Here is a 26,486-nt window from a genome sequence, read left to right on the forward strand (position 1 = left end):
CGCACACACCCGCAGACACCGCGCACACCCGCACACACTCGCAGACATCGCACAGACACCCCGCACACACCCACAGACATCGCACAGACACCCGCACACACTAATCATGACGGGCTAATGGTCTGCGAGGTGTGGCTGACCTGTGCGGCCGTGGGAAAGTTCATGTGAGTTCATGCAATGCAGTCAAGCATGAACTCACATGAACCCTCTGAGGGCACCGCGGCTACTTCAAATGAACAGCTGATCGGCATCACCTGATACCTCAGCTGTTCATTTGAAATAACCGGCGGGAAAGTGCAGCACAGAACGGGAAAGCCGGCGGTGAAGTCTTTTCACTGCCGGCTTCCCCGCCCGGGTCCTTCGCTCCCCGCTCCTTGGTGCTGTGCTCCCCGCCCGGTCCTAACTTATGATCAGGATGGGGGGAGTGGAGGATCGGGGTGGGAGGCTGCGGGGAAGCAGTATGGGGCTGTGTGATTGTTTAAAAGCCGGCGGCTTTTTACCGCCCGCCGGCTTTTAAACAATCAGGAGCATTCTCCCAAGCTGGGATGGCATTCTGATGACAGGCTGGATCGCAGCTGAGCCCTGCCATCCAGCTTGTCATCCTTCAGAGACACTGCAGAGCGCAGGCATTATGGGAACTTCCGATTCCGGTATTCGATATTGTAAAAGTATCGGAATTAAGTATCGGAATTCCGATACCGCGAATATCGGCCGATACCCGATATTTCAGTATCGGAATGCTCAACACTACTAATGAGGATTAGGACCCCAGCCTTTCTGTCCACTGGAGGGGAATCATAAACACCACACACCCATAGTTTCTTCATCCTGGGGAAATCAACTTCTGGAAGGTTTGTCTCCTGTAGGAAGTCTATGTCAGGTTTTAGGCGTTTTAAATGCCTAAGGATTTTCAAGCTTTTTGGGGAGATCTCAGTCCTTTAACATTCCAGGTCACAATAGTCATATTCAGAATTGAAGTAGATAAATATAACTGGAGAGATAATTGTAGGGTGATGATGGATTACATGTTAGTGTGGCGCCCCTCAGGGTTCAGTCGCCACAGAGGTACTGCACCTCACTCCAGTGCAGTGAACGCCTGGAGGCCCGAGACAAGGCCGCCAAGGCGCAAGACCGTCAGGCGGAGTCAGCCCACCCCAGCCCCCGCGAGGAAGGCCTCATAGTTAAGTTCAATTTGAAGGCTGGTGGGGCTTTATCCGCAGTCCCGACTTCAACAGGGGCATATTTGTCAACTGGCGGGATGTGGAGCCCGAGCTGGAGGAAGGCCATCCCGACCGCAACCTCTATCCGGGAGATCGTGTCACGTTCACCCGGCATCATGGTGGTGAACGTGGCTGGTACGCCCTGCATGTGTACCATGTCAGCAAGGACACATCCCTGCAGGAAGTCCCTCGTGACCCGGCTGGGTCAGGGAAAAATGAAGAGTACCCCAGGCAAGGTCCCCACTATTGAGCCCGCAAGTGGGACTGAACATTGTTTATCCAGTTGAAAAATAATGGTTTAAATAATGTTTTGAGTGTATGCTTCTACTATTACCCGTGAGGGTATACAGGCTGAAGACTGTGAGCAGCCGGATGTTGACATTGTAAACAGTTCAGCACTTCTTAAAGTGCACCCTATTGGTTTTATAATAATACCCATGACCACAGAACAAAAACCCATTTGGCGTGGCAGAAGCCGTGGTCCTACTGCAGGATCACCTATGCCCTGCAGCCACGCCCAGGGTCTATGTTGAGGGTTTGCGGACGGGTCCCTCATGCTGCTACCTGTTGCACTTATGGAAAAGAAAAATGTTATTTAAGAAAGTTTTATAATGTTTCTAAAAATGTAACCTGCAACTTTAAAGTGATGTGCCTCTCATAAAGGGAAGAATGTTTTTATAATCTTATATGCGGATGCATCTTAAAAATTTTGCATGTCATATATCCCTGTTTTGCTTTGTTCCAGCCCGCGGACGTGCTGTGTTTTACCGGGGGGGGGATGTGGCTCCCCTGAGGGTTCAGTCGCCACAGAGGTACTGCACCTCACCCAGAGGTGTGGTGTCTCCCTTCTATCAGGTAAGGAGGGAGTGCTGCACGGAACCCCAAACACCTGCATCCAACACTACACTACTCCAGGCCGGCTGGAGGGGCAACATGCAGAGCGCAGCTGCTGAGCCCTGACCCTGGCTGGAGTGGGGGGAACCCAAAGGTAGGAGGAACCAGTAGTGGGTGTGGGTGGAGGAAGTAGTTAGAGGGAGCACTTTGTAGGAGTATAAATAGGGAAGCCATCTTAGGGTGGCAGTTCAGTAGTAGTGTGAGTTCTAGGGAGCTGTTCAGAAGAGCAGCTCGGGACTGTTCAGAAGAACAGTCCGGGGGCAGAGTCTCATTAGGAGATCTGCTCCACAGTTAGGGCCAAGTCTGGAGGCCCCGGAGGGGAGCAGGGAGTACTCTCCGTTTTGAGAAGGGATCCCAGGGGGTACGGCGAGTGCAGGAAGGCACCCGTACGCCCCGCATCTGTCAGAAGACAGAGGGATGGTTGCAGCATTCTAATCCCCAAGAGGGTCAAGTAGGTCCCGGATCTGACGTACAGGAAGGACTTCAGAGCACCCGAGTGGGATTGAGAGTGGGCAGCGCAGAGCAGGAGGGAGAAAGACCAGTGTGAAGACGGTCAAAATAGGAACACGAGAAAGTGGGGTTCTGCCAGGTATTCCCAAGTCGCCTGAGGAAGGATTGAACCCCTGCCCGGTGAACGCAGCGTGACGCGGGAGGCCTTTACCTCTATAGTGCACCTGTGAAGTGTCTTAAGAACTGTGAGTAAAACCTTGGATGACTGCACTGCACTGCCTCCGTCCATTCTTCATCGGCGCCATCGTTCCCCCTGCACTACAACGCCCAACGCAACCCACTCTCTACTACTACACTGCCATGAGGCCGGCTCCACCTGTGGGGAGCTGTCCCATCACAGGCTGCCCTAACATCTGCCTCAGAGGACTGTTGGAGCGCTGGTGATCCTCACCAGGTACCACAGGTGGCGTCACGAACTTTCCCAAATCTCCCTAATAATATCCCCCTTTTGGGTGACCGCCCTGGGCCACGGACCGGGCCAGCCACCGTGATATCCCCCGGCAACTAGAGGCCCGGCTGCCGAGTACCCCACGGCCTTGGGGGCGCGTCATTAGATTACATAATAGAAACCAAAAACAGACATAGAATTCAACCTTATCTACTAAATTTAAACAGTAAGTAGCATATATAACACAACATATTAGTCCCAGCAAGAACGGGAACATTTTGCTCCGACTTGCTGGGAAGAACCATTTTCCTGGGCTTCACTTCTGCCCGGCCATATGTATATAACTACTAGTAATTCTGTCCTTTCCATTATGTTATATTTCTTTTCTTTCCTTTGTACATGTTTTCGCCTCACCCTCACCCCTCCCCCTCCCTCTAAATGCAATATGTCAATAAAGCCCCAAAAATTCAGAGATGAAGGGGGGCGAAAGTTCCCATAATCATATGACAATTAAGACGACAGTCTACCTCAGTATGTCTGCAAGGAAATAAAATAATTTCTTATTTAACCTTACTTGTCACATTTTTATTAGTTTTCTGTTCTCCTTTGCCTGCCCAGTTCGTAGATCTTTCTGGGGTCCGTGAGTAGTGGGACCCGTTGACCGTTTGTGGGGGTCGTTTTAGATTGTCTCTTGGGCACAACAGATTGTTGACGAAGACCTCCGCCTTGTCAGGTGAAATAAATTCCCGGAAGGATCCATCTGAATCTTTCAATCTTTTTTCTTTATAAAGTCTGGTGCAAATGGTGCTGCAAGCCTTACGTTTTCTGGTTACCTCCATGGAATAGTCTTCAAACAGCAAGATTTTTTGACCCTGGATGATCAGTGGGTGGTTCAGTTGTTTATATGCCCGTATGATGTCCACTTTATCATTGTAATCTAGGAATTTCATGATGACCTGAAGCGGTCTGGATGCATCCCGGTTTGTGGAGGTAGAAGGTGGAGGGCCAATCCTGTGCACCCTCTCTACCTTTATACCCTCTGTTAGCTTTAGAGCTCTCGGAATGTCATTTTCGCATAGTGACTTCAGGATGCTCTGAATGTATGACTCCGGTAGCCCCACTAGACGTAGATTGCTTCTACGGGAACGGTTTTCTAAGTCATCTATACGGTCCCTCAAAATCCGGTTTTCGAGGGCAATATCTGTCATACTGCTGTGGTCATCTTTTACTTCGTCCTCTATAGTTGAAATACGTGTATCCAATTCAGTCAGCTGTTCGGCTTGTTCATACTGCCTATCTTGTATATCCTTCAAGGCAGAGTTAAGCATAGATTGGATTATAGTTTTAATTTCTGGTAGTAATTTAGCCATGACCTCAGCTGCTAGATTGGAAGGATCAACTTGTGTCTCCCCCTTTTTTGACTAGAAGGAACGGGGCAATTTAAGGTTAAGGTCCGACTCCCTCCTCCCTCCTGTTTGGGAGAGTTGCTCAACTTGATCAAGAATAAGAGCCATCTTGGGGGAGCAGGAATCGTCAATGTGGTGGGAAGAGATAGGCTGTTTTTGCCCGCTACGTAGGAGATAACAGTACATATAAGGAAGTGTTATTTTGTAGAGGACGTCTTTAGTTCGATATCAACTACAGTAGCTAGGAGGGTGTAAAAATCGAGAGTAAGGCTTCTGAATGAAATGGATGGAGGGAAAGCATAAACGGTATATCAAGGATTACATGGTCGATGCCTGAACCGGAAGACTCACAGATTTATCATTTGTCACTATTTTGTCTCCTGTTTAGAGAGAGAAAAGGTACCCAAAGCAGGTTGTCTATTGTCCGGGTATACTTTTTAGTTGCATTGTCTAGATCAATATAATGATGGTTTGCAGGATTATTTCCTAAAGTGGTTGCTTTTATCACTTTTGTTTTGACTGTATTCATTCTTTGCATATGTTTTTACTTGTAGTTGCAGTACTAGAACTGGACAGAAGATGGCATTCTTTATGCTGTATAGATATGATAGAATTAAATGGTGTGTAGTACTTTTCAAGTCCCAATGACTTATTAGAGATATGTTAAGAGGGTCAAAATATGGTTTAAAGTCTAAATGAATTGCTCTTTCTCCTTATTCAGACCTCTCCTTTGACTTTTTCCTTCTGTCAGTTATGCATTTTCTCCTGTGTGTCTTAGTTCCTTTCCTCTCTATTTCTTGTTCGTGTGTCACTTTCTTTTTCTTGCCTCCTTCTCCCTCTCCATCCAGTATAGTTTAATTTAACCTTCTCCCCTCTTTCTCCTGATCACATTCCAGAGGCACTAAGGGGAAGCGTGAGGTCTCCTGTGTCTCCCCTGAGACCAGAGTAGAGAGCAGGATTTTTTTTCACCGCGGCTCAGCACACAGCCACACCTGAGCTCTCAGCCTTGCAAGGTGGCACTGGTGAGAAGGTAGAATTTGTATTTTTGATCATTCATTATATTATTTAACAACTACAGTGCTGTCAGTCAATCCAAAAGGTTAATAAGGCTGAAATCTGAATATGTTTTTACATCTCAATTGTTCATTTTAATCTGTTAAAGTGAGAATAATAACCATACAACTCAAAATGTACAAAAATAAATTTCTGACATTTCAACAAATATCAGTGACCAATGTAGCCACACTTTCTTTCAATAACAGTCATAAAACTGCATTTATTGAGTCTGTCAGTTTCTTAATCTGTTGATGATCAACTTTTTGGGCACTACCAAGCACAGCCTCCCAGACACTATTCAGAGAGTTGTACCTTCTCCATAAATCTCCCGTTTAAGAAGGGCCAACAAGTTCTCAATAGGTTTCGGTCAGGCAAGGAAAGGGTCCATGTCTTTCATCATTAAGGCCTCTACTGGCTAGCCAAGCAGTGGAGTACTGTGATGCATGTGATGGAGCATTGTCCTGCATAAGAATCATGGTTTTCTTGAAAGATGCTGACTTTTTCCTGTACCACTACTTGAACAAAGTGTCTTCTAAAAACTTGCACAAGGTTTGGGAGTTGATTTTGAGCCCTTCTTCAACCCACAATGATCCTATTAGCTCATGTTTATTAATAACAGCCCATGGCAGGACCCCACCTCCACCCTGCTGGTGTCTGAGTTGAAGTGGAGGTCTGTGCCCATCTTTGATCCAGCCAAATGTAAAATAAATTAATCCGACTGGTAAACAACAGCGTAATGAGAAAAATATCGAAATGCCAGAATTACATTTTTATTGGGCACTGCATCATTACAATAAAATACAATGAGATGCAATCAGAACATTGCATTTACCCCAAAATGGTATCATAAAAAATGTCTGCTCAGGGCGCAAAAAATAAGCCCTCACCCAGCCCCATCGACCAAAAATTGAAAACATTACAGGTCTCAGAAAATGGTGACACAAGCAAAAATATTTTAAACAAATTTCCGAAATTATTTTCACCACTTAATAACATATACATGTTTGGTATCTGCGTAATCGTATTGAACTGTAAAATCATATTTCCAGGTCAGTTTTACTGCAGAGTAAACATGGTAGATAAAAACCCCAAAAAAGAATTGTGGAATTGCACCTTTTTTTACAATTTCAACGCACTTGGACTTTTCTTCCCGCTTTCCAGTGCATGGCATGATAAAATTAATGATGTAATTCAATAGTACAACTTGTAAAAAACTACAAGCCCTCATGCGGTTATGTGGATGGAAAAATAAAAAAGTTATGGCTCTTGGAAGAAGGAAAGGAAAATTTGCAAAAATAGAAAATAGCCCAGTCATTGAGGGATTAAATGATATGCACATGGCATTGTTTCATAGCATTGAAAAATATCAAGCCTTCATATAAACTCAAAAAGAAAAAAAATATGGCTCAGGGAAACTTAAAACAAAATACTGCATCCTGAAAACCTAAAAATGAACAGGTATAGCAAGGATCACGTCTGCGTTCAAGGTTCTTTTTTTGTTTTTGTATTGTTATAGCAAAAGAAAAATGAAACTCCTAAAAGAAATGCATCTGTCACATGACAAAGACCAATTGAATATAATCAGATCTTTTTAGGTCCTGTTAGGGTGTCTATCTTTTTAACGGAGCTTGTTGCACATGAGTCTGAACCTATCCCGAGCATTGAAATTTGCAGTGGACCCCTCGAGTCAGTTCTCCTGGTGGGCCCTAAGCACCCCAGTCTGACACTGCCTGAACACCTTGTACTTCTGTTAAAAGTTCTGGAAAGGACTGGAAGATAATGGTCACTTCACATTTCATTCTTCTCAAATCTTTGGAAGATAATTTTTTACTTTTCAGAGTCAATTAAATATCTTTTCTGGTCCATTTTGCTTCAGGAAAACAAGCTGCCTAATAATTCTGCACACCTTGATAAAGGATGTTAATATCCTTAGGCCACACCTTCCCTCATTACACAAATACACATCACCTGATCTGCTTCATCCAATAAGCATTCAAGTTTATACAGCGCTGGAGTTGGAAAATATGCATAAAAGTGATCAAAACACTCATTTGCCTAATAATTGTGCACACAGTGTATATAGCTATTTCCCCTATCAAAAGAGACAGGCTAAACAAAGCTCTACCTGGATTAGCATGTCTCTGTGTACACATGTTGAATCTTCATCTGTAAAATATAATTATTTTTTACAGAGGATCATTATAATGAAGAATCTGAACAAATTGTAAAACCAAGATATGGATATGGACAAAGCAAAGGAGCAAGATTTATATCACAAACTGGTTTTAATAGCAGAGATACTAGAGGTAATTAAGGTGCTTTGATTACTGATTTTCTTGCAACCAGTTTCAATTGTTTGGATGGTCACTACTTAAAGGGAATATGTCAGGAGATTTTTGTACAGTACAATGGCATGTGAAAGTTTAGGCACCCCTGGTCAAAATGAATGTTATTGTGAACAGTTAAGCAATTGAAGATTAAATGATCTCTAAAAGATCTAAAGCTAAAGATGACACATTTCCTTTGTATTTTAGGCTAAAAAATATATATTATTTAATCTTTTACATTTTAAAAATTACAAAAAGGAAAATGGGGCAATGCAGAAGTTTGGGCACCCTTTGAGATTTGTTTGCTAAAATTACTTGGACCAACATTTCTGACCATAATTAGCCTGTAAGTCTGTGTGCCCACGATGCGTTTTTTAAGCGTTTCCGCAGTGGCAAAAACGCTGCTGAAACGCTTAAAAAACGCATGGTAGAAGGTCTGCCATGTTCCCCAATGATAATCCGCATGTGCTGTGCACATGCTGCGGAAATTTCCGCTGCGGATTATCATTGCGGAAAAAAACGCTTCACTAACAATTATTTTGCGGAAGGGCTGCGTTTTCGCTGCCATTGACTTGCATTAGAATGCGCCAATTCCGCAATACTGAATCTGTACTTGCGTAATTGGCGCGTTCTAATGTGCGGATGGTACCCGGGTGTGGAGGAGAGGAGAGTCTCATCCACACCCAGGTACCATTAAAAAAGCTGTAAAAAAATAATAAAATAAAAAATAAAGATTATATTCACCATCCGACGGCCCGCGCTGCGCTCCTCCTTGCTTCCCGTCACTGCGCGATGGAATGAAGGACCTGCGCTGATGTCAGAGTCATGTGACGGGTCACGCGACGCTGACGTCGGCAGGTCCTTCAATCCACCGCTGCCGGCAGCCGGGACGGTGAAGCAAGACAGCGCGGGCCATCGGAGGGTAAGTATACATTTTTTTTTTTGACATTCTCTCGGTCACACTATATAAATCCATGCTGTTTGCATGGATTTATATAGTGTGACCAAGTTGACAAGCACTTTCCAAGTGATGCTAAAATCGCTTGGAAAGCGCTTGTCAACCCGCATGCGGAAATGCATGTGAAGAACGCTTCATTTCCGCATGTCCCTGGCAGGAAAACGCATGTAAAATCCGCATGCGTTTTTTTCTGCCAGGGAGATGCAGAAACGCTCAGGAAAATATCCTGAGCATTTCTGCATCGTGGGCACATATCCTTAGGGTTATGGCTTGTTCACTATCATCGTTAGGAAAGGCCAGGAGATGCAAATTTCCCAGCTTTATAAAAACCCAGCCTCCTCTAACCTTGTACCAAAAAACATCAGCCATGGGTTCTTCTAAGCAGCAGCCTAGCACTCTGAAAATGAAAATGGTGGAGGCTTACAGAGCAGGTGAGTGGCTTCCATAAGATAGTGGTTATTGTCTGTACAATTGCGCCGAATGCGCATAAATTAATGGTTAGGGATGTTTGTTAGCCAGGCTGGAAGATGACAGCTGGATATGTGGATATAACTATTGGAGCCTACCACCTTATGGTAACTCCTTGTTGCCAATAGAAGATAGCAAAGCATTTTCAAATTGCCCTTTCCTCAGTTCGAAATGTAATTAAGAAATGTCAGTTAGCAGGAACAGTGGAGGTCAAGATAAGGTCTGGAAGATCAAGCAAAATTTCAGTGAGAGATGCTCGTAGGATTGCTAGAGAGGCAAATCAGAATCCCCGCTTGACTGCTAAAGACCTTCATAAAGATTTAGCCGACATTGGAGTTGTGGTATATTGTTCTACTGTTCAGAGACTCCTGCAACAATATGGCCTTCATGAAAAAAGTCATAAGAGGAAAATCTCTCCTGCATCCTCACCATAAAATTCAGCATCAGAAGCATGCAAAAGAACATCTAAAAAAGCCTGCATTTTGGAAACAAGTCCTGTAGACCGATGAGGTTAAAATACAACTCTTTGGCTACAATGATCAAAGGTACAGTATGTGTGGAGAAAAAAGGCACAGAATTTCAGGAAAAGAACATCTCGCCAACCATTAAGCATGGGGTGGGGGTGGGTGGAACAATCATGCTTTGGAGGTGTGTTGAAGCCAATGGCACTGGGAACATTTCACGAGTAGAGGGAAGAATGTATTAAATGAAATTTCAACAAATTCTTGATGAAAACATAACACCATTTGTAAAAAAGCTGAAGTTGAAAAGAGTATGACTTCTACAAAAGGATAATGATTTTACAGACATCGAAATCCACAATAGATTACCTCAAAAGGTGCAAGCTGAAGGTTTTACAATGGCCCTCACAGTGCCCTGATCTCAACATCATTGAAAATCTGTTGCTAGACCTCAAAATAGTAGTGCATGCAAGACAACCCAGGAATCTCACAGAACTAGAAGAATTTTCCAAGGAAGAATGGATAAAAATCCCTCAAACAAGAATTGAAAGACTCTTGTCTGGTTAGAAATAAGCGTTTGCAAGCTGTGATGCTTTCAAAAGAGGGTGATACTAGGGGTGTCCAAACTTTTTCATCAGCCCATTTTCCTTTTTGTAATTTTTAAATGTAAAAGATGAAATTATTATTTTTTGCCTAAAATACAAAAGAAATGTGTCATCTTTAACTTTAGGCCTTTTAGAGATCATTTCATCTTCAACTTGCTTAAATTCAGCTAGTCACTTTTTAATCACGTGATGTCATAGACCTAATGGAAAGAGAAGAATTAGCTGGGTAGGAAGGCAAAATGAGCAATTGTAAGTACAAAATTCCATATAATATGATGATTGCAATATATTAAGAGGACAAAAAATGTTGATGGGAGTGCTTCTTTAAGCAACCTGCATTTTTTATATTTTTTATCCCATCACCACATTTATGAAACCATGCCTTTTTTATTTTTCCATTTTCATAGCTGTAGAAGAGCTTGTTTTTTTGGCAGGATAAGTTGTATTTTATTTTGTTGGTACTGTACTGAGTACCATTTCTCACTTTTTTGAGGAGGAAGGTAGATATAAAAATAATGCAGCAATTTTGCCATTGTTAGAATGAGATTGATGGCATTCACCATGCGGTGTAAATAACAGTATTTTGTGGGTCGTTTTATTTATATAGTACTTTTACGTTTTACCCTGATGTAGGAACTAGACAATCTTCACACCATAGCATTATGCAAAAACAAAATGATGTTTATGACTCGCCCCCTGGGCCATGTTGTGCAGCGTTGCGCATGCGGGGGGGGAAATACCCGGAGCCGGATCTGTTGGGGATAGTAGTCCTCGTGGCGGTGACCCGGTCCGCGCCCAGGGTGGTCAAACTAAGTGGCGTTATTGATATGATGGTATTAGTGTCCGACTACGCCACCCGTTGAATGCGGCTATGAAGCCGCCGCTGCAGGGCAGTCCGCTGAGGCCGGTGGTACGGATGTGCAGCGTGGATGGTATAACCCCCAACGGGAGGGGTATAGCCTCAGCGCAGCTGATGAAGCAGGAATAGATGATAGTGGTAGTGGTGGTGTGACAAGGAAGCTCAGAGACGTGCAATTGCAGTTTTCACAGCTTTACTCACAGTTCAGTTCTTTATCAGGTCCCTTGTGTACAGCTAGGACCACCCGAGCCGTGCTGCGTCCACCAGGTGCGGGACTCGGCCAACTCCCAGGCAGTTCCAGAGCGTGGTCCTGAGCTCCCCTCTCTTCCTTTCTACTGGCCGTCCCCACCAGGGATCCACCTTTGTCCGGCTCCCTCGGGCCTTCTGGTGGTGAAACCTTTCCCGGCTTCCCTGACCCTATACGTGGTTTGCCTTCCTGGTGGATATGGCGAGGGGTCGCGCCAAAACTTGTCCACGACCTCCGGTTCCTGTCTGAGGATATTTGGCCTCCACCAGTTTGGGATCCGGTACCCTGTTCTGCCAACCCTTCACCCGTTAGCTCGTGGGATCTCAGGGTTCCCTCTTCTCTTGCGTCTCTGGGCCTCTCTTGGTGTTCCTGTTTCTCCTTCTTCTTCCTTCTCTCTCTCTCTCAGGCCTCCTCTCCAGGCCTGGCTCTGGAGCTGGGCCCAGACTGAGCCACAGCTCCCTGTCAGCCCTCTCTGGCTGAGCTCCTCTCTAGACTGACCCGGACTGGACTCTGATCTAAGATGGTGCCCCCCTTATATACTCCCTTCTGACACCCGAGCCCAGGTGACTAGCACCCAATGGGCTCCTACCTATGCCCAGAGTCCCTCCCCTCTCTGCTCCTACACCACTGGGATGTTCCTCCCCCCCCCCCCACTCCAGCCAGGGACAGAAGCTGTCGTACCTGCACATCTATCTGGTGGGAGTACCGTTGGTCTGTCCCCCGGAAATGGGGTGAGTGTAGTGTATGCAGCCTACTGAGCCCAGTTCCACGCTCCATCCTTACCCGGGAGTGGAATACCACACCTCTGGTTCGAGGTGCAATACCCCTGTAGCAGCCGAGTCCTCGGGGTGCTACATTCCCCTCTGGTAAATCACAGCACGTCCTCGGGCTGGAATAGAGCAAAACAATTAAACATACAAAAATTTTAAAGTGCACTCACATATAAGACGTTAACCAACAACTCATCCCTTTATGGGAGGTACTCTTTTCTTCTTTCTCTTAACGTTACAGGTATAAAACATTACGGAAACATTATCAAACTTTCTTCACATACTTATAGAATACCATTAACTCTTTTAGCATCATATAAAACTTTGTCATATAAAACATTCTTGACCAACACGTTCTTGATCTCTGGCCACCGTGCAACTTGTGACCAGGTAAAGTGCAACAGTCTCTAGTTCTAAAGTAGAAACGCAGTTCTTCTATAAAACCAGTAGGGGGCGCCTTAGGAAGCGCAACTATTTACAGGGTGGCCGCTCTCAGTCCTCGGCCAGTGGGGATAGGGGAATGGCTGCTCACAGTCCTCAGCCTGGTAAGGGATTAAGGGCACACTGGTAACAGTTCACACAAACACCAATTTTACGACAGTTCTTGTACCCCGACGGGTAACTATATACAGTCCTTCTTTACCACTCTCTAATAATGGTGTCCTCTTCGTGCTCCTTCCTGAGGGTAGTCTTCAGACCCGTCCGGGACCTCTTGGCTTTCCTCATACTGTATCTCTTCCTCAGTCAGCCGGTGTACGTGAAGGGCGTACGGTCCTTTGGCACACTGATGCCGGGTGAAGGTGACCTCATCACCCGGGTAAAGGTCACGTCCGCGGTGTCCCTCCGGCAGGTGGCTCTCGACATCCCTGCGGGTGACAAAGACGTCGCCGGGGGTTCGGTGATCCCGGATAAAGCCCCAGCCATGCTCCAACTGGAACTTTATTACGGTCCCGTTGGCGCGGGGACCGTGGGCCGCACGGGGGTTTCGTCGGGCCCGGCGTTTCTGCTCCGCGCTTTGGACCTGCAGCTGTTCCTCGCGGATCCGCCTCTCTCGCCGTTCTCTCCCAAAGACCTCTAGCTGTTGACGGCAGCACTCCTCCCGCCGGGCTGCGGCCGCCCGGGTCTCCTTGGTGAATCCCATGAGGTCCTCACCGGTGGGATCCCATGCGAATTGGGTGTCTTCCAACGGGAGCGGGACAATTTTGGCGGGTGCCGGTGCCGGGATCAGAGGCTCACACAGGGGCCGTTCCCTCCGGAGTCGGGGGTTGATGTACTCCGGTGGCCACACGAAGGGCAGCCCGTCCGGGCTAGTATGCTGCGCAAAGAGATCTTCGCCCAGGGGCAGCACTGTGGAGGTCGAGGGCGCTGTGGGGGCAGCGGCGCCCGGAGGTACCCGGCCTTGCGTCCAGGCCGGAGGCATCCTCTTTGGGTCCAGGTATGGCACCTTTGGGGAGGAGGGCGCTGTGGGGGCAGCGGCGCCCGGATGCACCAGGCCTTGCGACCAGGCCGGCGGCACAGTGGAGGTAGAGGGCGCTGTGGAGACCGCGGCGCCCGGGGGTACTCGGCCCTGCGACCAGACCGGTGGCACTTCCTGTTTTGCCGCGCTCAGGGTCAAGGGGCATGGCGTAACAGAGGGCGTGACCGCGGCTCCTGCCGCTTGAGGCCTAGTTGGGAGCGGTGGCGGTGCGGCAACGGGCGCGGTGAGTGGGACTTCGGGCTCTGCGACGGGGAGCTGGGGCAGGCTTACGGCTACTGGGCACGGGGTGATGACGTCCCCATTACCTGCTTCCTTCCTTGCAGCTCCCTCCGCGGCGTCGTCTCCGGCCTTCGTCCCTCCTGCACCATCCTCAGGGGCAGACATGCCCCACGTTGCGGGTGGCGTCCTCTGCTGGCGGGTTCCAGCCTGCTGGGCCATCTCCCTTCTCCATTCGGCCAGTGCTTCTTGCTGTACTCGGGCCATCTTCCGGGCCAAGGCCTCCAGCGCGGTCTGTGCACGCTCCCGATCTCTGGGGAGTTGTGCCAGGATCTCCACCAGGCCTTCTGGGGTGGCGGCCTGCAACAGGCTCCGGACCACGGGGTCGGTGCTGCTCGACTCTCCCTCCATCTCCGGGTGCGATCTGTCCAGACTCCTCCAGGCCGCACCCATCTTCTCCGTTTTGTTCTCTATCCGCCCCCCTTGGGAGTGGTCCCGGGGCAACTTAGTGACAGTCAGTTTCAGGGGCAGACCCCCCACTTTGATGGACATTTCCATGGTGGTAGTCTCGGCTGGTGGGGGCGGTCTCCGCTTTTGGTGCCCTTCTGGGACCGTGCCCACGATGGGAGGTGGTCTCTTGCCACCCTCTGGCACGCCCTTAATGGCGTCCACTCTGCCAGGGCGGGAAATCGTCTCAGATGGCGGGAATCGTCTCCCGATGGCGGGAAACTTCGCAGATGGCGGGCAAAGACTGCAGATGGCGGGCAAACGGCGGGAAACGACCCCAGATGGCGTCCGATGGCGGGAACCCTCTGGAATTGGCGGGAGACTCCTTTTTGCGGTAAATGTGAACTTTTCTTCAGGCACGCAGTACCCGGTGGTTGCGGGCACGTAATCCTGCCGACTACGCCAAAGTTGACTCGCCCCCTGGGCCATGTTGTGCAGCGTTGCGCATGCGGGGGGGGAATACCCGGAGCCGGATCTGTTGGGGATAGTAGTCCTCGTGGCGGTGACCCGGTCCGCGCCCAGGGTGGTCAAACTAAGTGGCGTTATTGATATGATGGTATTAGTGTCCGACTACGCCACCCGTTGAATGCGGCTATGAAGCCGCCGCTGCAGGGCAGTCCGCTGAGGCCGGTGGTACGGATGTGCAGCGTGGATGGTATAACCCCCAACGGGAGGGGTATAGCCTCAGGGCAGCTGATGAAGCAGGAATAGATGATAGTGGCAGTGGTGGTGTGACAAGGAAGCTCAGAGACGTGCAATTGCAGTTTTCACAGCTTTACTCACAGTTCAGTTCTTTATCAGGTCCCTTGTGTACAGCTAGGACCACCCGAGCCGTGCTGCATCCACCAGGTGCGGGACTCGGCCAACTCCCAGGCAGTTCCAGAGCGTGGTCCTGAGCTCCCCTCTCTTCCTTTCTACTGGCCGTCCCCACCAGGGATCCACCTTTGTCCGGCTCCCTCGGGCCTTCTGGTGGTGAAACCTTTCCCGGCTTCCCTGACCCTATACGTGGTTTGCCTTCCTGGTGGATATGGCGAGGGGTCGCGCCAAAACTTGTCCACGACCTCCGGTTCCTGTCTGAGGATATTTGGCCTCCACCAGTTTGGGATCCGGTACCCTGTTCTGCCAACCCTTCACCCGTTAGCTCGTGGGATCTCAGGGTTCCCTCTTCTCTTGCGTCTCTGGGCCTCTCTTGGTGTTCCTGTTTCTCCTTCTTCTTCCTTCTCTCTCTCTCTCAGGCCTCCTCTCCAGGCCTGGCTCTGGAGCTGGGCCCAGACTGAGCCACAGCTCCCTGTCAGCCCTCTCTGGCTGAGCTCCTCTCTAGACTGACCCGGACTGGACTCTGATCTAAGATGGTGCCCCCCTTATATACTCCCTTCTGACACCCGAGCCCAGGTGACTAGCACCCAATGGGCTCCTACCTATGCCCAGAGTCCCTCCCCTCTCTGCTCCTACACCACTGGGATGTTCCTCCCCCCCCCCACTCCAGCCAGGGACAGAAGCTGTCGTACCTGCACATCTATCTGGTGGGAGTACCGTTGGTCTGTCCCCCGGAAATGGGGTGAGTGTAGTGTATGCAGCCTACTGATCCCAGTTCCACGCTCCATCCTTACCCGGGAGTGGAATACCACACCTCTGGTTCGAGGTGCAATACCCCTGTAGCAGCCGAGTCCTCGGGGTGCTACATTTATACTAAATTGCTCTATATTACCTGTAGACCCTCAAAAGTAAACTTAGAAATTATGACATGGTGTAAGAGACATTTACTGAATTTAGCACATACAACTGGTATAAAATCCATGCAGAAGTCAGGGGTAATAAAGGATTTAAATAAGTTGGCCACTACTATTACAGTGATGCCCTATCCGCAGGATATGGCATCAATGTCTGATCGTCCGGCATCCGGCACCCCTACCGATCAGCTGTTATCAGTGTCGGCGGCCGCAGGCCGGAAGAACTCACTTGCTGAGCTTGGCTGCCTAGTTGTAGTGGCCAGGGCTTAGTACTACACATCTGCCTTCTATTCAATTTAATGGGAGGTGGATGTGCAATACCCCGTGGCGGCCACTACAGCCAAGCACCACAAGTAAGGACTTACGGCCAGCAGCCACCACCGACAACACCAATAACAGCTGATTGGCGGGGGTGCTGGATGCCGGACCCTGGCCAATCAGACATTGATGCCCTATCTTATGGATAGGGCATCAATGTAAAAGTAGTGGCCAACTTCTTTAATGCTAGCATTTCCGGTGGTTTTGCGTAGTGAAGGTGTGAATGAGAATATCGCTGGTGGTCTGTGAACGGTATTAATTATACTAAAAGGTCATACTAGATGTATAATTCAATATCAAAACCTTATAGATTTATACTTGTACTATACTAACATGCATTTTATCTTGTCCTCTTTAATCTTTAGGAAATTATAAAGACACAGTGAACAAATATTCAATGCTTAAAAGCCATAGCACTGCAAACTACGAGGAAGAGACTAAAAATGAAATCAGAGTACAGAAGACAAGAAAGCTCGGCATTCTGGAACTCAGCAAAATGGAAAAGCGTGAACCTTCTGAGATCATATTGAAACTCGCTGCACCTGGTAGTGGTCTCAAGGAACTTGTAAATGAAGCAAGTATGATTCCTGAGTTGGTGAAGAAACTTCTTGAAGTATTAAGTAAAGCTATTGAGTGCATATCAAGTCGCCAAAATTTAATCCATATCTTAAGCCACATCCTTAATTCGCTTTTTCTAAAGCGCGTCCTCTGTTCCTACATTATGCAGTGTGGCAGTAGTCTAGAGAGTGAAGATCTATGCTCTATGGTGGATCAATCGCTTACCGTGCTGACTGAGATTCTAGGAATTTTTCCATCTAGTTCTTTTGAAGATGTAACTATAATCAAAATTGTCCTTGAAAATGTTGTTAGACAGATGGAAGTGGATAGTATTACCATTTCGGAGAAGACGAAACAAAACATGGAGATGCTAAATCTTTTTCTACAGCACTTACAGGACAAAAAGCAAAACGGAACACTCAAATCTGATAATTATATCTATGCAGTTGGAAAAAGGGGACTTGTGCTTGGTGACGACTTTCGTGGAGTCTCAGTGTTTCCAACACATGATGATATTTGTATGAAAGGCAATCCTCGTTTGGCCCCAAATATCATAGATGGATATTATCCTGATGTTACATCCTACCTCAACACACACTTTTCTTTATTAAGAGAAGACTTCATCGGTCCACTACGAGATGGTATTTCTCAATATTTAAGAGCTCAGAGTGATGAGGATGTGAATGACATACGCTTATACTTCAATGTATCTATTTTGGAGTCTTTTTGTGTCAAATCAGGGATAGTTTATCATGTTCAATTCTCAACCAAACATCTGAAACATATTATGTGGGAAAATTCACAGCGTTTGATTTATGGTTCCCTTGTTTGTCTGTCAAATGACAACTTCAGTAGCATGTTATTTGCTACTGTAACAGAAAGAACTGTAGATGATCTCCAGCAGGGAATCATAACCTTGATGTTCGAGGAAGAAAGCCGTCAACAGCTAGCAAAGTATGCTGACAATGATCGACTGTTTGTGATGGCTGAGACAACTGCGTATTTTGAAGCCTATTGTCATACCCTACAGGGGCTCAAAGAAATGAAGGAATCTGATGTTCCGTTCCAGAATTACATTGTACGCTGTGAAACAATGATGTCTCCTCCTACTTATTTATTACATAATGACTCGTCATTCACCTTAAGTGAGCAAGAACACAAAACATGCTCAGACTCTTCAGATGAAGAAACATACTGCAACATTAATACAAATGAAACTATAAAACCGGAGTTTAATGTACTTGACTTTGAATCTTGGCCAACAAAAGAAGAGTTTGAATTTGATGAGTCTCAGTTTGAGGCATTCCAGAAAAGTCTAACAAGTGAGTTGTCCATTATACAAGGCCCTCCAGGAACAGGTAATTTCTCTTAGTATAATATTTAAAATAATTTTTAGATAAAGTACAAAGGTATAAACATCTATCCTGCGTGCTCTACAGTTGCCTATTTCAATCCATTAACGCCCCATGATGGATATAAGCATATGAAGCAGATGCCAGCTAAATTAAATAGCCAGCATCTAAGTCTATCAACCACAGTCAAAGTTGAGCTGTGCCTGCTGCTGTTAACCATTTAGATGCAGCTGTCAATCTCTGCCTTTTAAAGACTCAATTGGTGGTGCTTGTGCGCACTGGCTTCCGTCGGTTCCCAATAGAATACTTCACAGCATGACTGTCTGTAAATTTCCCTTTAGTGTAGCATATAGCATATAAACTACTTTGTATATAGCTGCATGTTTGTCCATTATAGCTCTGATTTGTCTAAAATAACAAAGCAATACAAACGCCCACTTAAAGTTACACTTTTCTGCCTTTGCCTATAGGAAAAACATATGTTGGACTGAAAATTGTTCGTGCTCTTTTGAAAAATGGAAAGGTTTGGAGGCGAGGACGCAATCCCATACTGATTGTCTGTTACACAAACCATGCCCTTGACCAATTTCTGGAAGGTAAAATTAATTATGCTGATACACATACCATGGCAATGATTACGTCACCAGGAGGGAGCTGGTCAATTTTTTAAAAAAAACTTGTAGCTCAACAAGTTTACGTAAAATAACAATAATAATAAACTTTAAACTTAAAAGAGAGGGAGAAAGATTCAGTCCAAATCATTGGGCTCAGCTGCTCTGCTGATTTAGATGATATGACCTGCGGAGAAAGTGATTGGCTGCATTGTAGTGGGGATATCACTGCTGCAGCCAATCAACTAATGCTGGAGCAGAGGCAGTGGTGCACTTGGGGGGGGGGGGGGGGTAAGTAATGGTTCCTTTTTATTTTACACCCAAGAAACCTTATGGTACAATAAAATAAACAAGGGGCAACTTCTTTAAGACTATACAATCTATACACTATACACCAATGTTACAAAAACGAAGAGCAAAACAAGGCTCTACAAAGTAAACATTTGTACATTAGGGGTTCACAAAATGAATAGGCTATTTAGGTTCATGTACACAAGCAAATACATTCTCTGTGTTAATTTAGAAAGTGAACTTGTGCTATTTTACCTGTTGCTATTATGTGATGGTTTAATATGAATGTCCATTCTTTTTCCCCCTCCTCTCATACTGTTTGCAATATTGTCGGCAGCACGTCACTATGCTGATACCGATGATTTCTATGTCAGCTTAAAAGATGCAATCGAAGACATATGAGTGAATTCTCTTTGTCATTCGATCAAGTGACAGGTTAACATCGGACAAACATTGGGAATGAACACTATAATTGGGGCAATCATTTCCCCATGTAAAATACTTTTAAGGGTGCACTATTACATAGCACATGGCACTTGTAGTGTGTTTAGCAGCCAATTGGTGTGCAACACAGATGACAGATTTTGGCCGCAGCTTGTACCGGTAAAACAAGTGCTTTAAAAATGATTTAACCAGTGGAAGTCATGAAGCCAAAAGCTTTATTGTAAAACCAAATGCTTTTAAAAAAATAAAAAAAAAGATGGAACAGAAAGCATAATGTGACTCTATCAAATGCATGGGTGCAGTATTCAGAAGTCAACATCGTCTTTGTTTTTTTTAGGGATATACAAATCCAACCACTGCAAAATGGTTAGAGTCGGATCAAGGAGCAACAGTGAACTTATGAAGAGATTTTCTTTGAATGTACTGAGAAAGTTTGAAAAACCAACGAGACGTGTTAGGCGGAAGTTCAATGATCTCTTAGAGTTTGATGACCTGGAAGATGATGATGATGAGGAAGAAGACATAGAAGAAACAGTAAGATGAGTCTTGATATTTTCATTAATGTTTTATATCCAAATGCTTATATTAAAAAGAAAAATTGATGTATTCTATAACATAAAAATAGAAAAAGAGTGTGAATATATCAGAGAAATCAGTGAGCTCCCCAAGGTAATATTGTTTGAGATGTGGAAGTTAGTTAACGTTGTAGGACTGTTGCCGCTACTTGCGGAACACCAATTGCGTCTGGATAAGAAAAAAATGGAGTTCTGTGGAGAATGGAATAAAATCCACTACATTTATTAAAGGTAGTTTTAAACCACAGTGGTAAAATCACAAAAAGGGAGGCTGTGAATGAACACGTTTTCAATCCAGTGCTTGGATCTTCATGTTCATGCTGGACTTTCTCTAGCTCCCAGGTTACATGCCATTTTTTGGCATAAAATTGGGGTTAAAGGGTCAAAATGTTAGATATACTATGCTAAATATAGATATCTATTAGGTTTTATGTTTGCATTTGCTTTATTACGCGTATCTAAGCAGAATCCCAGGAAAGCTGGTTATTTCTTTATAAACATGCCATATTTTTCTTCCACCACTAGATGTCGCTGTTGTAGTGGAGGTGGTTACTGACAGACAAGAGATAAACAGTGTGTCATTCACTTGTTGTTGATGGTGAGAAATAAGGATGTGTTAAGGACATTTACCCAGAGAACTGGTGACCGCCAATTATGAAGCTGAAGAATATCCAAGTACTCGATCATTTTTTTTGTTAACCACTGTCTTTTATAATGGTTTTAAACTACCTTTAATAAATTTAGTGGATTTTTTTTTTTTTCGTTCCCATGGACAAACTCCGTTTTTTCTTATCCATTTCTGCAACATAAAAGGACACAATTGCTGGGACCCAAAATCATTTAGGGATTGATAAACTTGTGGTATAATGTATTACATATGACAGGTTAATGTTTTTTTATCACTTAGCTGATTATGAATTATATGTCAGTGGTGTGTTAGGGACTATTCACATGTTGCAGTTATATTGCAGTTGTGCCACAATTGCAAAACTTGCGTCAATAAAAAAGCAACAAAACCACAACAAAAAAATAGACTATAACAAGTCCCTATCAGTCTGTGAAGAATATCTAGTGTTTATTAAGCGCCAGAATATCAAGGTTACAAATATTCTGTGATTTTCTTTTTTGCTTGAACCACATCAATGAACCTGACCATGTCAGCTTACAACCTTTTATCCATAACTAGGAACTCTCTGAATAATTTAACATGACGTCACCCTGCACCATGGGGACCTTGTTGCAAGTTGGCTTCCATTTTTTTCATTCAAGGGCCAAAGGCTAGAAGTAACGTGAGCTGACAATTACTTTCTACCCAGTTCTTTTGAATGTATAGACTAAATAGATTGATCACCCCACATTCCATGGAGCTCACCTTTGTTCCGTCAGTGAAATTGTACAATTGGCTAGGCCAAGTTTGGTCTGATCACAAGCCCGGCTGCTGCAGTCACACGTTGATCATATGACGTAAGAACTTTGTTCACATGCTGCAGAAACAACCCTATTCAGAGGCAAAGAATTGATTTTACTTCAAGAAATCTGCCCCAGATGAATATACCCATATACCAGAACAGAGTTACCGAGAGTAGCTTGATTTTAGGCAGGATGGAATGGGAGAATATTGACGAGCTCTGGTTATGTCCGCCCTATAAGTTGACATTTTAATAACCAAGTATTGTATTACACCTGTTATTCACCTTTATCCTAACATTCCCCAGTTGGAGAGTGAAGCAGACGTTCTGAAGCATAGAATTGAGTCCAGAAGCGAGATCGTGCAAAGCGCCTATAAAACAGTTATAGAAGGGTACGAGATGAAGAAGTATCTGAATGATGACGTTTTCCTTAACTTCATCTCTAAGCAGGTATTGCTGTGCTCGTTAGTTCATCATGTTTCTGCACACTTCTTTTACGGATGGTCTTATAACGATCATTCACCGTTCAGGACCACTTTGTTTTCAGTTTGGAATAAATTCATAATTCCTTTCTATTGTTACAGTAGTTAGCGCATCATTTAGTGATACAGAGCTCCAAATCTTATGAAGTCTCATGCATAGACTTGACATTAATTTACTGGGAGCTAAGCTGCTAATAGCATTGTATGATCATGCATTGATTGCAGTTACCAAACAGTATGTAATATGCTCTTAAAAAGAATCTATTAGCAGGTTTTTGCTATGAATCTGATAGCAGTATGATGTAGAGTCAAAGACCCTGATTCCAGTGATGTATCATCTACTGGGCTGCTCAGGATAGTTTTGATAGAATCCCTGTCTTGTCTTGTGTAGATGTAGCTGAGCTAAGACTTCTGGGCTGCCCATACCTCTGAGTGGCAGCTGCCTTTGTACACTGTGCATTGTGAGCAAGCTGCCAATCATTGATGGGGACTAAATTGCACAGATTAGCCTGACTGGCCTGCGCGAGACACCTAGTCATGCAGTGATAATCTCTTGCTGATATAACACTGATTGTATTGAAACTACAGCAAACAGACTAATAAGTGACACACTCCTGGAATCAGGCTCCCAACTCTTACATTATGTTAGTCTCAGGTTAAATGGCAAAAACTTGCTGACAGATTTCCTTTAAGCGCACCTTGTAATATTTAGAGCAAGAATGTCACCAGGTAACATTTTTGAGTTCTGCATCACAAATAACCACCATAAAGATATACAGTGGGTACGGAAAGTATTCAGACCCCTTTAAATTTTTCACTCTTTGTTTCATTGCCGCCATTTGATAAATTCTAAAAAGTTCATTTTTTTTCTCATTAAAGTACACTCTGCACCCCATCTTGACTGAAAAAAAACAGAAATGTAGAAATTTTTTCAAATTTATTAAAAAAGAAAAAGTGAAATATCACATGGTCATAATAAGTATTCAAACCCTTTGCTCAATATTGAGTAGAAGCACCCTTTTGAGCTACTACAGCCATGAGTCTTCTTGGGAATGTTGCAACAAGTTTTTCACACCTGGATTTGGGGATCCTCTGCCATTCTTCCTTGCAGATCCTCTCCAGTTCCGTCAGGTTGGATGGTGAACGTTGGGGAAAAAACATTTTCAGGTCTCTCCAGAGATGCTCAATTGGGTTTAGGTCAGGGCTCTGGCTGGGCCAGTCAAGAATGGTCACAGTTGTTCTGAAGCAACTCCTTTGTTATTTTAGCTGTGTGCTTAGGGTCATTGTCTTGTTGGAAGGTGAACCTTCGGCCAAGCCTGAGGTTCAGAGCACTCTGGAAGAGGTTTGCATACAGGATATCTCTGTACTTGGCCACATTCATGTTTCCTTAAATTGCAGCCAGTCGTCCTGTCCCTGCAGCTGAAAACCCCCTCCCCCATAGCATGATACTGCCACCACCATGTTTCACTGTTGGGATTGTATTGGGCAGATGATGAGCTGTGCCTGGTTTTCTCCACACATACCGCTTAGAATTATCACCAGAAAGTTCTATCTTCGTCTCATCAGACCAGAGAATCTTATTTCTCATAGTCTTGGAGTCCTTCATATGTTTTTGAGCAAACTCTATGCGGGCTTTCATATGTTTTGCACTGAGGAGAGGCTTCCTTCGGGCCACTCTGCCATAAAGACCCGACTAGTGGAGGGCTGCAGTGAAAGTTGACTTTGTGGAACTTTCTCCCATCTCCCTACTGCATCTCTGAAGCTCAGCCACAGTGATCTTGGGGTTCTTCTTTACCTCTCTCACCAAGGCTCTTCTCCCATGATTGCTCAGTTTGGCTGGATGGCCAGGTCTAGGAAGACTTCTGGTGGTTCCAAACTTGTTCCATTTAAGGATTATGGAGGCCACTGTGCTCTTAGGAACCTTGAGTAATGCAAAAATTCTTTTGTAACCTTGGCCAGATCTGTGCCTTGCCACAATTCTGTCTCTGAGCTCCTTGGGCAGTTCCTTTGAGCTCATGATTCTCTGACATGCACTGTGAGCTGTGAGGTCTTATATAGACAGGTGTGTGCCTTTCCAAATCAAGTCCTATTAGTTTAATTAAATACAGCTGTACTCCAAATATAGGTGTAGAACCATCTCAAGGAGGATCACAAGGGAATGGACAGCATGTGACTTAAATATGAGTGTCTGAACAAAGGGTCTGAATACTTATGACCATGTGTTATTTCAGTTTTTCTTTTTTAATAAATTTGCAAAAATTTCTACATTTCTGTTTTTTTTTCAGTCAAGATGGGGTGCAGAGTGTACTTTAATGAGAAAAAATGAACTTTTTAGAATTTACCAAATGGCTGCAATGAAACAAAGAGTGAAAAATTTAAAGGGGTCTGAATACTTTCCATATCCATTGTATTAAAGGGAATATGTCGGCAGGTTTTGCTATGTAATCTGAGAACAGCATGAGGTAGCGACTGAGACACTGAATTCAGTGATGTGTCACTTATCAGGCTTTGTGCTGTTGTTTACTTACAATGAAGGTTTTATCAATAGGAGATAAACACTGCTGGAGTACAGCAGTGAATGAGCACTGGTCAGACTCTGCCCCCTCCTGTGATAAGCAGCTCACTGTCAATAGACAATGTACATAAAGAGCCTGGTGTGGGCGGGATTAGCTTTCTCAGCTCTGCTGCGTGCTGCATCTAAAAACTCTGATAGTATCACAACTGCTGCACCCAGTAAACTAAGTGATACATCATTGGAATCAGGCTCACTTGCCCTATATTAAATGTCTTGGTGATAAAAGGTGGGAAATAACTTTAAGATTTATTTATATTAATATGGGGTTTACTGTATATATCTTATATATCATTAGTAGACATTGAAACGTTGAACTCATTCTGATATTATTCCCTAACTTTTCTTTTTGAACATTTGCCTAATGACAATTCTAGACATCTTTGGTCAGGACTCAGGACTATTCAGGTTGTGTTTTATGCATACTTTGTTGAAAGAGATATATTAATTGAATCTTTTTGCGATAATAGCGAAAAAATAATACAGTCAAAGTGCTTGCAATTGCAAAATTGCACACTCGTGTTATCTTATGTAAAAAAGCAATGTTATTCAATCCCCTAGACTTACATTGTATATGTTATGCAATGGAAATGCCTGGGCATGTGTGGTTATGGAGAGATTTGAAGTGCAGTGGAGCACAGGATAAATTCAAAATTGACGACTCACCGAAAATTAAATTAATGTATGAAAATGTGTTTGAAGATATGATTGTGGCTAAAAATAAGAAAATAAAATCTACTCTGGTACAAATATAGGCATATAGTCTCTATTGCTGACATGTGTATTTATACTGTATAGGCCAAACCTAGTGTGAATACAGCCTAAATTGTGTTTGGGGTCTCTTGGATGCTTTATATAGCTAAGCATATTTGGCTATGTATACTTTGTTATAAGCTTAAAGGGGTTGTCCACTACTGGACAACCTCTTATTAATGGCCCCAGGGAGGTGCAGAAATAATAAAAAAAAATATCTATACTTACTAGTGTTGAGCGAACATGCTCGACACTGCTCGGTACTCGCCCGAGCATCACGCTACTCGGGATGTTCGGTGAGCACCGAGCATTTCCGGGTTACTCGGGCGGGAGCTCGGGTCTCCGCCCTGCATGTTTGGCGCTCTTTACAGAGCCAATGAACAAGCAGGGATTGCCAGCCAGTCACTGTAATGCTGCAGCCATGTTGGTTGTGGGCATTACAGTGATTGGCTGGCCGCACAGTGTCACCTCGAGTATTTAAAACGGGGCTCCGCCATCTTGGACACAGTCGCTCCGGATTAGACAGTGTAGGGACAGCGCTGCTGATTTAGGGAGAGATATAAACTGTGAAATAGTTAGTGTAGGGTCTGTAAAGGCTGCCAGAACAAACAAACAGTCCTTTTCAGGACTAATATCCATCCCAGATACCAGGCAGGCAGGCTGTATAGGAGACACAGTGGTTATACCAGCAAACGCTGCATTACAGTCCTGTGTGCTCCTGTTGCTCAAATTGCTGGACTTAGCACCAGGTGTCGGGGGCCAGGAAAAATCCTTTTTTTTTCATCTAAATCCTCCTTTTTTTTCCTCCTTCACACTGTACAAATACCCGTCTTATTAACCTTTTGGTGTGTCCCCCCCCCCGCAAAAAAAAAGCGTGTCTCTGATTTTTCAGACACAAATATAACTGTTGAAAATAGTCTGGGTTAGGCTAGAGAAACAGAAGTGTTGTTTTGCACTTCCACGGTTCAAACCTCTGTATTATCCATTTTGGGCCATTTGTATCTAAAAAAAAAGACAGTTTG

At 44.8% G+C, this 26,486-nt stretch overlaps 1 protein-coding gene across 8 annotated transcripts in view; it reads left to right on the forward strand.

The window, feature by feature from the left end:
* Positions 1–26,486, forward strand: part of LOC141265436 (NFX1-type zinc finger-containing protein 1-like) — a 249,779-nt gene that overhangs the window by 100,155 nt on the left and 123,138 nt on the right. For 7 of the 8 annotated variants that reach the window (XM_073678517.1, XM_073678513.1, XM_073678514.1 and 4 more), the window contains 5 exons: positions 7,667–7,780; positions 16,783–18,333; positions 18,798–18,923; positions 20,011–20,207; positions 21,964–22,107. In XM_073678517.1, coding sequence (XP_073534618.1) covers positions 7,667–7,780; positions 16,783–18,333; positions 18,798–18,923; positions 20,011–20,207; positions 21,964–22,107 — 2,132 coding nt within the window. The remainder of the gene's footprint in view (positions 1–7,666; positions 7,781–16,782; positions 18,334–18,797; positions 18,924–20,010; positions 20,208–21,963; positions 22,108–26,486) is intronic. The other variant, XM_073678515.1, reaches the window with a different exon arrangement.

This window comes from Phyllobates terribilis, unplaced genomic scaffold, assembly GCF_046119375.1.
Source record: "Phyllobates terribilis strain yellow unplaced genomic scaffold, ASM4611937v1 Scaffold_4__5_contigs__length_816908805, whole genome shotgun sequence".
NCBI lineage: Eukaryota > Metazoa > Chordata > Amphibia > Anura > Dendrobatidae > Phyllobates > Phyllobates terribilis.